The 14,475-nt window shown below is 40.8% G+C and overlaps 1 protein-coding gene across 1 annotated transcript in view; it reads right to left on the bottom strand.

Moving 5' to 3' along the window:
- Positions 1-14,475, bottom strand: part of LOC141167251 (laminin subunit beta-4-like) — a 409,239-nt gene that overhangs the window by 110,712 nt on the left and 284,052 nt on the right. The window contains exons 40-41 of the mRNA XM_073654690.1: positions 13,025-13,228; positions 9,787-9,931 (exon numbers count right to left, since the gene is read on the bottom strand). Coding sequence (XP_073510791.1) covers positions 9,787-9,931; positions 13,025-13,228 — 349 coding nt within the window. The remainder of the gene's footprint in view (positions 1-9,786; positions 9,932-13,024; positions 13,229-14,475) is intronic.

Raw genomic sequence — 14,475 nt, 5'->3', positions numbered from 1 at the left:
TAGTGCAGCAAGAAGGCACTCATGTGTGTTGCGCATCCAGGAGCACCAAGTCCCTGTTGTGTTGGTGGCGAGGTAACAATCATGCTTCCTTCCTCTGTCCTCTCCCCCCAACCTCGCACAACAGAAATGTGATCAAGGTCTCCCTCATCTGATGAGTCTTCCATCAGTTCGTCCTCCACTTCTTCCTGGGCTCCTGCACCTTCCTCACTAGTTTGGCTGCTACCATGCGCCCTGGTAAAACCATCTCCCCCACCCTCACATGCCTGCCTCCTTGGTGCTGCCGACTGTCTGGACCTTGCAGATGTTAGCCCTTCCGCATACAACTCCTCCTCCTCTACTTCCTCCACCTCCTCTTGTGCCACCACCTGACTCCGAATTCTGTTTAACATGTGCTCCAGCATGTAAATCACCGGAATAGTCATGCTGATAATGGCATCGTCAGCACCAAACATCTTCGTCGCCATTTCAAAACTGTGCAGAAGGGTGCATAGGTCCCTGATCTGAGACCACTCCTCCAGCGTGATTTGCCCCACCTCTGGATCTCGTTGGCCCAGGCTATACGTCAGAACGTATTGCACCAGGGCTTGTCCGTGCTGCCACAGTCGCTGCAACATGTGCAGAGTTGAATTCCACCGGGTAGGCACATCGCATTTTAGCCGGTGAAGTGGCAGGCCCAACGACTTCTGTAGAGATGTAAGTCGCTGAGCTGCGGGATGCGAACGGCGGAAGTGAGCACACAGCGACCGCGCCCTCTGCAGAAGGCCATCTAGTCTGGGATAGTGGGCTAAAAATTGCTGGACAACCAGGTTCAACACGTGAGCCATACAAGGCACGTGTGTGACATTGCCCCGGCGAAAGGCCGCACCCAGGTTTGCAGCATTGTCGCATACGGCCTTCCCTGGTTTCAGGTCCAGTGGAGACAACCATTCATGAAATTGGTTCTCCAGAGCTGACCACAACTCCTCAGCTGTGTGACTCACATTTCCCAGACATTTCAATGTGAAAACCGCCTGATGACGTTGAGCCCTACTGCCAGCATAGTAAGGAGGTGTGCAGGATCCCTTCTGCGCAGTTAGAAAGCTTGTGGCATGACCAGACAGGCTTTGGGTGCAGGTGGAAGACCGAGAGGAGGTTGAGGAGGCAGAAGCAGTGGAGGAACTTTGACATAAAGAGGATTGACGCACAACTCGTGGGGACGGCAAGACTTGGACAGCAGCTCCTTGTCCTGCTGTCACCATAGTTACCCAGTGCCCAGTCAGCGACATGTAACGCCCCTGTCCATGCCTACTCGTCCAAGTGTCTGTGGTGAAATGCACCCTGTCACACACAGAGTTTCTCAAAGAAGCGGTGATGTTGTGTGCGACATGCTGGTGGAGCGCAGGCACACCTTTCTTTGAGAAGTAGTGCCGACTGGGCATTTGGTACTGGGGCACTGCGACGGACATAAGGTCTCGAAAATCCTCTGTGTCCACCAGGTGGAAAGGCAGCATTTCTGTAGCCAAAAGCTTGCAGATGGTGAAATTCAACCTCTTAGCTTCCTCATGGCTAGGAGGAAATGGTCTTTTACTTGTCCACATCTGAGGGACCGAGGGCTGGCTATTGTGCTTAGACGGGGTTGATAAGGGTATCCCCGGCATACTGCCGGTCTGTGAGGAAGATGCAGGCGGACATGTTAGGTTGCCTTGATCCAAAGGTGGTGCTATCGATGTCGGACAGCGCTCAACACCAGCTGGTGTTACCACCTCCAAAGAAAATGATGACCTGCCAATCACGCTGGCTGTTGCGGGTAAAGAGGTGGCAGGTCTGCGCCCCAAAACAGGTGTGACTGCTGTCCCCCCAGTCACAGAGGATGAAGAGGCCGCGGATGCACAAGATATGGCAGACGGTGGTTGGCCCGGCCGGCTAGGCCGCATTGTAGCACACTGAGCTTCCCACTGCAACTTATGCTTCATGTCCATGTGCCGGTTCATGCATGAAGTACTCAAACTATGTATTTTTTGGCCTCTACTTAGCTTTTGCTGACAAATGTTACAGATAACACGAGTTGGGTCATCTTTATCGATCTGAAAAAATGCCCAGGCTATGCAAGGCTTAGCACCCATGCGACCTGAAGAGCCACCACGACTTGTGGTGAGAGGCAGAGTTGTGTTTGAGGATGCAGTTGTTGACGTGCTTCCAGTACTACGTCTCTGTCCAGGAAGGCGCAACCTGACCTCGTCGTCACTAGCATCTTCCTCCACCTCCTCTGCTGACCTCATCTCTTGGCTGACTGTGGGTTGACAGTAAGTGGGATCTCCAACCTCATCATCATCACCCTGTGCGTTATCACACCCGTCGTCCTCAGAGCCAACCTGTTCCTGCCCTGACAAAAAACTAAAGTTGTCGCTCCAATCAGGTATTTGAGTCTCATCATCGTCTTCCTCATTGTCTCCACCAACAGGAGTTACAGTTTGGGAATGAGGGTCTACATTATGGTCAGAACCTTCTGCGTCTGGTCCTGGATCCGACTCATAAATATTCTGGGCATCAGTGCAGATCATTTCCTCGTCTGGATTCACAGAACCGCTGGAGTCGACCTCTGACTCCCAGGCTATAGTATGAGTAAACAGCTCTGCAGACTCAACCATCTGTTCTACCTCATACTCAGACGGGCAGCTGGAGATTTGGGAGCTGTGAGGAAGCAAGTGCGATTGGGGTGACACCTTTGAGGACTGGAGTATTTGTGATGTTGAAGTTGATGTGGAGGAGAGCCCACTTAAAGGAGCACTTGATATCCGTTGAAGCACCTGCTGTTTTTGTGCCTCATCTGGAATTTGTAGCGATTGGCGTGGCTGTAAGAAAGGGATCTTATCATATTGCCCGCTAAAAGAAGTAGACATTTTAGTTTGGCTGGAAGATGGTCTTTCTTCTGCAGATGTTACTGTTGCTTTAACACCTACCCCACGGACACAACCTTTTTTCCCCTTCCCAACACGCCTATTCCCCTTTCCACCAGCAGCAGGCCTTTTTCCACTCATTTTGGTGGTTAACTAATTCACAACTCTGGAGTTGTTTGCACAAAAAAACAATGGATGGGAACCGAGCAGAGCTGAGTGGCCAAACTGTGGTATTAGGCCAAAACTATTGGCTGGGTTAGATGCAGAAAAAAATTATATTCAATTTGCAACCTGATGGAGGTCAGTATAGATGGACTAATAGAACAAGTCCTACACACAGCTAGAAGCCCAAATATTTTTTCAGAGGTAGATGCAGAAAAAAAATATATTCAGTTTGCAACCTGATGGAGGTCAGTATAGATGGACTAATAGAGAAAGTCCCACACACTGCTAGAAGGCCAAATATTTTTTCAGAGCTAGATGCAGACAAAAAATTATTTTTAATTTGCAACCTGATGGAGGTCAGTATAGATGGACTAATAGAGAAAGTCCCACACACTGCTAGAAGGCCAAATATTTTTTCAGAGCTAGATGCAGATATAAATTATTTTTAATTTGCAACCTGATGGAGGTCAGTATAGATGGACTAATAGAGAAAGTCCCACACACTGCTAGAAGGCCAAATATTTTTTCAGAGCTAGATGCAGAAAAAAATTATATTCAGTTTGCAACCTGATGGAGGTCAGTATAGATGGACTAATATAACAAGTCCCACACACAGCTAGAAGGCCAAATATTTTTTCAGAGGTAGATGCAGATAAAAATTATTTTTAATTTGCAGCCTGATGGAGGTCAGTATAGATGGACTAATAGAGAAAGTCCCACACACTGCTAGAAGGCCAAATATTTTTTCAGAGCTAGATGCAGACAAAAAATTATTTTGAATTTGCAACCTGATGGAGGTCAGTATAGATGGACTAATAGAGAAAGTCCCACACACTGCTAGAAGGCCAAATATTTTTTCAGAGCTAGATGCAGATATAAATTATTTTTAATTTGCAACCTGATGGAGGTCAGTATAGATGGACTAATAGAGAAAGTCCCACATACTGCTAGAAGGCCAAATATTTTTTCAGAGCTAGATGCAGAAAAAAATTATATTCAGTTTGCAACCTGATGGAGGTCAGTATAGATGGACTAATAGAACAAGTCCCACACACAGCTAGAAGGCCAAATATTTTTTCAGAGGTAGATGCAGATAAAAATTATTTTTAATTTGCAGCCTGATGGAGGTCAGTATAGATGGACTAATAGAGAAAGTCCCACACACTGCTAGAAGGCCAAATATTTTTTCAGAGCTAGATGCAGACAAAAAATTATTTTTAATTTGCAACCTGATGGAGGTCAGTATAGATGGACTAATAGAGAAAGTCCCACACACTGCTAGAAGGCCAAATATTTTTTCAGAGCTAGATGCAGACAAAAAATTATTTTAAATTTGCAACCTGATGGAGGTCAGTATAGATGGACTAATAGAGAAAGTCCCACACACTGCTAGAAGGCCAAATATTTTTTCAGAGCTAGATGCAGATAAAAATTATTTTTAATTTGCAACCTGATGGAGGTCAGTATAGATGGACTAATAGAGAAAGTCCCACACACTGCTAGAAGGCCAAATATTTTTTCAGAGCTAGATGCAGAAAAAAATTATATTCAGTTTGCAACCTGATGGAGGTCAGTATAGATGGACTAATAGAACAAGTCCCACACACAGCTAGAAGCCCAAATATTTTTTCAGAGGTAGATGCAGATAAAAATTATTTTTAATTTGCAACCAGATGGAGGTCAGTATAGATGGACTAATAGAGAAAGTCCCACACACTGCTAGAAGGCCAAATATTTTTTCAGAGCTAGATGCAGGCAAAAAATTATTTTGAATTTGCAGCGTGATGGAGGTCAGTATAGATGGACTAATAGAACAAGTCCCACACACTGCTAGAAGGCCAAATATTTTTTCAGAGCTAGATGCAGAAAAAAATTATATTCAGTTTGCAACCTGATGGAGGTCAGTATAGATGGACTAATAGAACAAGTCCCACACACTGCTAGAAGACCAAATATTTTTTTCAGAGCTAGATGCAGAAAAAAATTATATTCAGTTTGCAACCTGATGGAGGTCAGTATAGATGGATTAATAGAACAAGTCCCACACACAGCTAGAAGGCCAAATATTTTTTCAGAGCTAGATGCAGAAAAAAATTATATTCAGTTTGCAACCTGATGGAGGTCTGTATAGATGGATTAATAGAACAAGTCCCACACACAGCTAGAAGGCCAAATATTTTTTCAGAGCTAGATGCAGAAAAAAATTATATTCAATTTGCAACCTGATGGAGGTCAGTATAGATGGACTAATAGAACAAGTCCCACACACAGCTAGAAGCCCAAATATTTTTTCAGAGGTAGATGCAGAAAAAAATTATATTCAGTTTGCAACCTGATGGAGGTCTGTATAGATGGACTAATAGAGAAAGTCCCACACACTGCTAGGAGGCCAAATATTTTTTCAGAGCTAGATGCAGACAAAAAATTATTTTGAATTTGCAGCGTGATGGAGGTCAGTATAGATGGACTAATAGATCAAGTCCCACACACTGCTAGAAGGCCAAATATTTTTTCAGAGCTAGATGCAGAAAAAAATTATATTCAGTTTGCAACCTGATGGAGGTCAGTATAGATGGACTAATAGAACAAGTCCCACACACTGCTAGAAGCCCAAATATTTTTTCAGAGCTAGATGCAGAAAAAAATTATATTCAATTTGCAACCTGATGGAGGTCAGTATAGATGGACTAATAGAATGATGCTATGCCCAAAAGATTTTACTTCACTAGGTGCAGTAAAAAAATTGGTATTCTATACACAGGTGGTATATCTTGCAACACAGATAGGCTACTCCACTGACTAACACACTCTGCAATAGGCCAAAAAGGATTAGCTTTGCTAGATTCAGCCAAATGCTGTGAAAAAAACTTGCACAGCACTGGCACAGAACTGCCTGGCAAAAACTGATAGGAACTGATGTAACCTAGTCCTGAAAAGGACTGCAATTACAATTAGTCTTTACTCCCACAATCTATCTATTTAAGAGCACAGACCTGCCTGATAAAAGTCGTAGGAAATGCTGTAACCTAGTCCTTAAAAGGACTGCAATCACAACTATTCCCTACTCCCAAGCTATCTGTAGATTTGTGCGAAAATTGGCTTGAAATTAACAAGGTATAGCGCACACAGCAACAGCGGTGCCGTCTAACACGCAGCTGCAGCAGTGAGAAAATGGTGGCGACGGGGAAAATGGCTTGGTCTTATAGGGCAAGGACATGTGACATACACTGCCAATGACACATGCCCTTGCTTGTGTGAAAAAAAGCACTTCGCTCCATGTGTGCGCTGCTGATAGGCTGACAGATTGCACCTCCCCACTGTAAATGCGGGAAAGAGAAAAAAAAATGGAGATCTTCATTATTCCTGCAGAGATCCATCCCCTGCCCCTCCCCCCACCCCGCTGTACACTCAAACTGCGTATTAACATTAATTTTCATCATTACTGAGAAAAAATCCAGTTATGATTTTGGTGCACGAACAGTTATCTAACATAACCTCGAACAGCCGAATTTTTCTCAAATCGTTCGTGTTCGCCGAACGGCTCGAACACCGCCCAAAACAGCTCGAATTTGAGATTGGCGAACAGTTCGAGTCGAACAACGCTCATCTCTAATCTTAAGCTTAATGTTTTATAAAAATTGGTGTTTTTGCAACAGCTATTTCAGTTTGATATATGTAGTAACTGTTGGACACAGTAATGTTTCTGCCTTGAAATTAGGTTTATTGTACTAACAGAAAATGTGCAATCTACATTCAAACAAAATTTGACAGGTGCATAAGTATGGGCACCCTTATCATTTTATTGTTTTAAATACTCCTACCTACTTTTTACTGACTTACTAAAGCACTTTTTTTGGTTTTGTAACCTCTTTGAGCTTTGAACTTCATAGCCAGGTGTATGCAATCATGAGAAAAGCTACTTAAAGTGGCCACTTGCAAGTTGTTCTCCTGTTTGAATCTCCTCTGAAGAGTGGCATCATGGGCTCCTCAAAACAACTGTCAAATGATCTGAAAACAAAGATTATTCAACATAGTTGTTCAGGGGAAGGATACAAAAAGCTGTATCATAGATTTAACCTGTCAGTTTCCACTGTGAGGAACGTAGTAAGGAAATGGAAGAACACAGGGACAGTTCTTGTTAAGGCCAGAAGTGGCAGGCCAAGAAAAACATCAGAAAGGCAGAGAAGAAGAATGGTGAGATCAGTCAAGGATAAGCCTCAGACCACCTCCAGAGAGCTGCAGCATCAACTTGCTGCAGATGGTGTCACTGTGCATCGGTCAACTATACAACGCACTTTGCACAAGGAGAAGCTGTATGGGAGAGTGATGCGAATGAAGCCATTTCTGCAAGCACGCCACAAACAGAGTCGGCTGAGGTATGCAAAAGCACATTTGGAGAAGCCAATTTCTTTTGGAAGAAGGTCCTGTGGACTGATGAAACCAAGATTGAGTTGTTTGGTCATACAAAAAGGCGTTATGCATGGCGTCAAAAAACCACAGCATTCCAAGAAAAACACTTGCTACCCACAGTAAAATTTGGTGGAGGTTCCATCATGCTTTTGCGCTGTGTGGCCAATGCCGGCACCAGGAATCTTATTAAACTTGAAGGACGCATAGATTCCACTCAGTATCAGCAGATTCTTGACAATAATGTTCAAGAATCAGTGATAAAGTTGAAGTTACGCAGGGGATGGATCTTTCAGCAAGACAATGATCCAAAACACCGCTCCAAATCTACTCAGGCATTCATGCAGAGGAACAATTACAATGTTCTGGAATGGCCATCCCCGTCCCCAGACCTGAATATCATTGAACATCTGTGGGATCATTTGAAGAGGGCTGTCCATGCTCGGCGACCATCAAACTTAACTGAACTGGAATTGTTTTGTAAAGAGGAATGGTCAAAAATACCTTCATCCAGGATCCAGGAACTCATTGAAAGCTACAGGAAGCGACTAGAGGCTGTTATTTTTGCAAAAGGAGAATCTACTAAATATTAATGTCACTTTTCTGGTGAGGTGCCCATACTTATGCACCTGTCAAATTTTGTTTGAATGCAGATTGCACATTTTCTGTTAGTACAATAAACCTCATTTCAAGGCAGAAACATTACTGTGTCCAACAGTTATTACATATATCAAACTGAAATAGCTGTTGCAAAAACACCAATTTTTATAAAACAATAAGCTTAAGATTAATAGGGGTGCCCAAACTTTTTCATATAACTGTAAAACTATTACTAATATGAAAGATTTCAGAATGAAAAAAACAACAAAACGCAAACTATTATTCTACACTAATAGTGAATTTGAATAGCTATACATTTTAATGTTTGGGTATGATCTTGGGTGAAATAGCCATACGCAAAATTAGTTCTTTATATTAACTAAAATATATTATAAACATATAGGTGATCCAACCATGTCTGCATATTAGCCCATTAAAGGGAGCACAGCACTCAGGAGTGGTGGGTCTCTGTTTCTTCATCCAACAGGTAATATATTCCTGCCTTAATACTAATGGTTATTTAATATTATTTGTTCATGTCATTATATATTTTAATTAACACTAGATGGTTTCTGGATAGCGGCATTATTCCTTGGCCACAAGAGTTATACATGAATGGCATAATTGATCTGTGAATTCATTCCTGGTCATACTCCTCATCTTGACTCTTGCAAGATGTACATAATATATTGTTCTTTGCTATTTTGAGCCACCTAGTGTTTTCTTGCTACATTTTGTTGACTGATGATCAATCTGCAGGATATATGATGCATATTGTGACTGTGTAGGATATTTACTTTTTTTTTTACCAGGTGTACCACTATTAGCCTCCCTTATGCTGTCACATTATTTATATATTTTATATATATTTTTGTATGAATGACGTTGCATATATTTTTCACTTGGCTTGCATTTTTTCTTTATTGGTGTTATTTATAAGATTCTATGCTGCGGGGAGGAGGCAGAGCTCCTTCTTCCACCTAATCTGTCATTTACATATAATCTTATTAGTAGCAACTGCCACCTCCTATCTCAATAATGTGACAATATGTCTTCATTGATTACAGATTTTACCTGTGAATTGTAAATTTTAAAAATGAATAATGAGTTCAGAAGGAGAAAGAAGAAGATTTCTCTGACAAAATATTACAAAGTTTCATGTTTTCTTATGTACTATAGATTTATGAAATGAAAATCATAATGATGGTTACTCTTTAAGCACCAGTAAGAATTACTGTACCAGTGCACACCAGGGTGCATTACTCTTCATTTCTGCATTTCTGCCATGATGATTTCTTATTTTTTATGTTAAACTGATGCAATCTGATATAATTTTTAATTAGTTTTTAATCACCTTGTAATTTCTACCAGATAATCACTTTTTATATATTATTATGGTTGTGATCCCATATTGAACTTCATTGTGTTACTGTGTCGGCTACAGCGCTACATCAATAATTATACAGAACGTGCCTTCTATAGATACTGTATGTGCAATACAACATTGTGATTCACTGGTAGAAGATGTGGTGTATCTCAAGAACAAAAAACATATAAAAGTTACTCCTAAATATATAGAAATCGAAACATTAAAACTATATTTAGAAGAGGTCATATGCTTTAAATAAGGTGAACGAAACAGATGGATGACAAATTCGGTCAAATATCCGAGTAATCATAGTACAAACAATATAACTAGTCCATATTATATTTATATGATACTTTACATGGAACCTACCCAACAGAAAATCTTTAACATTCTTTATAAGCTCTTTAGAGCGATTTTTGTCAGCTTCTATTCGACTCATTGCTTTGCTTAGTGTTTTATTCAGTCGTGAAGCTTTCAGCTTTGTGTCTTCTGCTAACTGCCTGATATTTGCAATCTGAAACCAAATCGAGATTCTTTTACAAATTGTGCTTCTCTATGAACACATATGACAAAGAGAAGCTAAATTAGAGAAATGATCCGTTCAGTTGTTTACTAATGCATACTAGGCCATAATGTTAATGCATTAAATTGAAACATAAAGGGGTTACCAGATTTGGCCAGCCCTAACCACACCTGCTACTCCCAATATTAAGCCAATTTGAAGGGGTACATCTGCTTTAGGCAATTTTTTGTAATTAGGGGGAAATGCTGGTACCTAATATTTTCCCTACAGGAAAAAAATGTTTTATAGTACTGACTAACTAAAGAGCAATAAAGGAGTTCCTACATTGGGAGCTCCTCATAAGGTATGAAAATGAGTTCTTCTAAATGAACAACACCTTTTCCTGCACCTAAACATAGGTGTGGTTACTTTTGAGCCCAGTATTAACTTCCTGAAAGTTAAGGAGCAGGGAGATGAGAAATCCATACACTGTAGAACAATTTTAGCTTTTCTGTACTTGTCTGTAACATTAAGTGAAGAGTTCCCTACTGATTTTTTTTGTGACCAACACATTTTGGCTTTGAAGACTATTATGCAATTTCTGAATAAGCACATATTTCTTATAGATCCCTATTTGCCAAAGTAATTACTCAAGTTCTACCGTTGAAAAGTCACAACATTTTTGAGCAAAAAAATCACAAAGTTGCGCAAAAACTTTGCAACTTTTGGTATTTTCACACCAGTTTTGTGCAGCTCCACCAAAATGGATGGAGATTGGGAGGAGTCGAGGCAGGATGGGGCATGATTCTGCCCGCCCATCAAATTCTTCTAAAGTCTCTGACTGCAGTAATATTTCTGGCAAGGTGCATGAAAGTGACGCTGCTTATAAGGTGCTTCAAATTCATTAAGTGGGATGGTTCCTCTTAATGAATTTAGTGCATCTTATTCCTGCATGCCTTTCATTGAGACTGGTGTACGAAACACCAGTCATAATGAATTGGAATCCTAGTGTTTTAACCAACAGCCCTACTGTGAAGTTTTCAACATCCTAGTCCATCTACTATTGGAAACAGGGTCATAATTATGGTGGATGTAGAGGTTGCAGATGCATCGGGGTCCCGGGCCTAATGAGACCCTAAGGCCTCTAAGCCACATATGAAAACACCAGTGTTATAAATGGCACATAGTAGAGGGCGGGACTCTACATTTTTTTTTCAGATTTGACACTTAAGCCTAGGACCTACAAGTTACATCTCTGATTGGAAACAACATACAGTACAGACCAAAAGTTTGGACACACCTTCTCATTTAAAGATTTTTCTGTATTTTCATGACTTTGAAAATTGTACATTCACACTGAAGGCATCAAAACTATGAATTAACACATATGGAATTATATACTTAACAAAAAAGTGTGAAACGACTGAAAATATGTCTTATATTCTAGGTTCTTCAAAGTAGCCACCTTTTGCTTTGATGACTGCTTTGCACACTCTTGGCATTCTCTTGGTGAGCTTCAAGGAGTAGTCACCAGAAATGGTTTTCACTTCACAGGTGTGCCCTGTCAGGTTTAATAAGTGGGATTTCTTGCCTTATAAATGGGGTTGGGACCATCAGTTCTGTTGTGCATAAGTCTGGTGGATACACAGCTGCTAGTCCTACTGAATAGACTGTTAGAATTTGTATTATGGCAAGAAAAAAGCAGCTAAGTAAAGAAAAATGAGTGGCCATCATTACTTTAAGAAATGAAGGTCAGTCAGTCCGAAAAATTGGGAAAACTTTGAAAGTGTCCCCAAGTGCAGTTGCAAAACCCATCAAGCGCTACAAAGAAACTGGCTCACATGAGTACCGCCCCAGGAAAGGAAGACCAAGAGTCACCTCTGCTTCTTAGGATAAGTTTATCCGAGTCACCAGCCTCAGAAATCGCAGGTTAACAGCAGCTCAGATTAGAGACCAGGTCAATGCCACACAGAGTTCTAGCAGCAGACACTCTCTACAACAACTGTTAAGAGGAGACTTTGTGCAGCAGGTCTTCATGGTAAAATAGCTGCTAGGAAACCACTGCTAAGGACAGGCAACAAGCAGAAGAGACTTGTTTGGGCTAAAGAACACAAGGAATGGACATTAGACCAGTGGAAATCTGTGCTTTGGTCTGATGAGTCCAAATTTGAGATCTTTAGTTCCAACCACCGTGTCTTTGTGCGACGCAGAAAAGGTGAACGGATGGACTCTACATGCCTGGTTCCCACCGTGAAGCATGGAGGAGGAGGTGTGATGGTGTGGGGGTGCTTTGCTGGTGACACTGTTGGGGATTTATTCAAAATTGAAGGCATACTGAACCAGCATGGCTACCACAGCATCTTGCAGCGGCATACTATTCCATCCGGTTTGCGTTTAATTGGACCATCATTTATTTTTCAACAGGACAATGACCCCAAACACACCTCCAGGCTGCGTAAGGGCTATTTGACCAAGAAGGAGAGTTATGGGGTGCTACGCCAGATGACCTGGCCTCCATAGTCACCAGACCTGAACCCAATCGAGATTGTTTGGGGTGAGCTGGACCGCAGAGTGAAGGCAAAAGGTCCAACAAGTGCTAAGCATCTCTGGGAACTCCTTCAAGATTGTTGGAAGACCATTTCTGATGACTACCTCTTGAAGCTCATTAAGAGAATGCCAAGAGTGTGCAAAGCAGTCATCAAAGCAAAAGGTGGCTACTTTGAAGAACCTAGAATATAAGACATATTTTCAGTTGTTTCACACTTTTTTGTTAAGTATATAATTCCACATGTGTTAATTCATAGTTTTGATGCCTTCAGTGTGAATGTACAATTTTCAAAGTCATGAAAATACAGAAAAATCTTTAAATGAGAAGGTGTGTCCAAACTTTTGGTCTGTACTGTATATGTATTATACATAACAAGGGGATGAAGCCTTTGGGTTGTTCATATGTATATGTTTTCAAGAGATCATGCTAAAAAAAATGAGATGCAAGGCAGTCCATTTTTCATCTCTCCCCTCAGATATTCTCCTTTTGATCTATTCAATGCCCTCCTCCGTTCAAACATACATTTTTATTAGCATTTGCTCAATTGTTGTATTTACCTGTTTCTCAGCTTCAAGTAAGTGAATTGCAACTCTCTTTAACTTAGTATCTGTTTCATTTGCTTTATGTAAACCATCTTTGGCCACTTGTATAACTCCATTGCAATTCGGTCCACCACATTTCCTTCTTCCGAACTTATCTCGGCATAAGGCTCCTCCACATGGTGCAAGATCACATGGAAAGTCCCAGACTGTTCCACAAACCTATGTAAGCAAATTATATTCAGAGTCTCTAATATAGGTACATTTTATAAAATAACACTGTTTTCGAACATGAACTCATGGTTTATAAACATGACATGCATAGTTTTAACAAATGAGGTGAAAAGCTGATAAATTTGTCTGTTTTGCTTTTATTTCATTTCTGTATTATAACTATATATTGCTCGGGGGCTTGGGTGCCTTGTTCTTGGCACTCATCTGTTCACATCCTCAGATATTATTGTCTACCTTGAATGTGATAGCATTGTTATCATGGTCAAAGTAATTTCTAAGGTAATAATGCTAGGCAAGAGCCATATCACTCAATAATACTAAATAGGGTTGCTCTTTTCTTTTAAACAACTTATTACAATTTATACATCCATAATCTCAAATAAATATGAATGGGTATAGAGCTAATAGCAAAGGAAAGAAAAAAAAAAGAAAGAAAAAAAAAAACGGAGGGACTGATCCAAATATTTTTCTATGAAAGGGTTATTTAACACCACCAATGGCTAAATCTCATTAGCATAGCTTTTAGACAATGCTGGGTCTTTGCTCCATACCGGACACTTATTCTACTAATTAACTTTCCTATTACCAGTCTCCATCCCCAACTAGAATTCATATTGCAGATAAGTAATCACTATACTAATCATTGCATCTACAAAAGGTTTTTGTGTAGATTTTAATGTAAAGATTAATTCTCTATGAACTACACCTAGGGTTTTACAGACTACCCACCTAATACTAGATTTATTTATTTTACTCACTTATATAGAGCCATTAATTCCACAGCACTTTACAGACATTGGGCACTGTACCCATTGGGGCTCACAATCTAATTTCTTTATCAGTATGTCTTTGGAATGGATTTGGATTACATGGATTTGTTTCTAATTTTAATTTGAGTAGCGCAAATTCAGGGGACAATGGTATAATTATATTGGATAATCTCGTTATTATACCAAAAATACTTGTTACATCTGTCAGAGGCCTCCGGCTCACAAAAGGCTACCCTAGACAGACTTGGCGCAAGCCACTCCATTCGGCAGAATCCAGAGAAACCCCAATAGCATTTAACCTCTAGATAGGGTTTTACAATGGGATCCAATGGATAGCTACCATGGAAAGGCTGCCATCCAGAGTCAGGAAAGGTTGCCAAGCAGGGACAAAGCCGAGAAGTTGCGTCAATGACAAAATCAGGAGGCAAGTGGGTAGTCAGAATTCAAGCCAGAGTCAGAATCAGG

This window comes from Phyllobates terribilis, unplaced genomic scaffold (assembly GCF_046119375.1).
Source record: "Phyllobates terribilis strain yellow unplaced genomic scaffold, ASM4611937v1 Scaffold_11__3_contigs__length_659146591, whole genome shotgun sequence".
Taxonomy (NCBI): domain Eukaryota; kingdom Metazoa; phylum Chordata; class Amphibia; order Anura; family Dendrobatidae; genus Phyllobates; species Phyllobates terribilis.
This window is presented reverse-complemented; position numbering and strand designations above follow the sequence as displayed.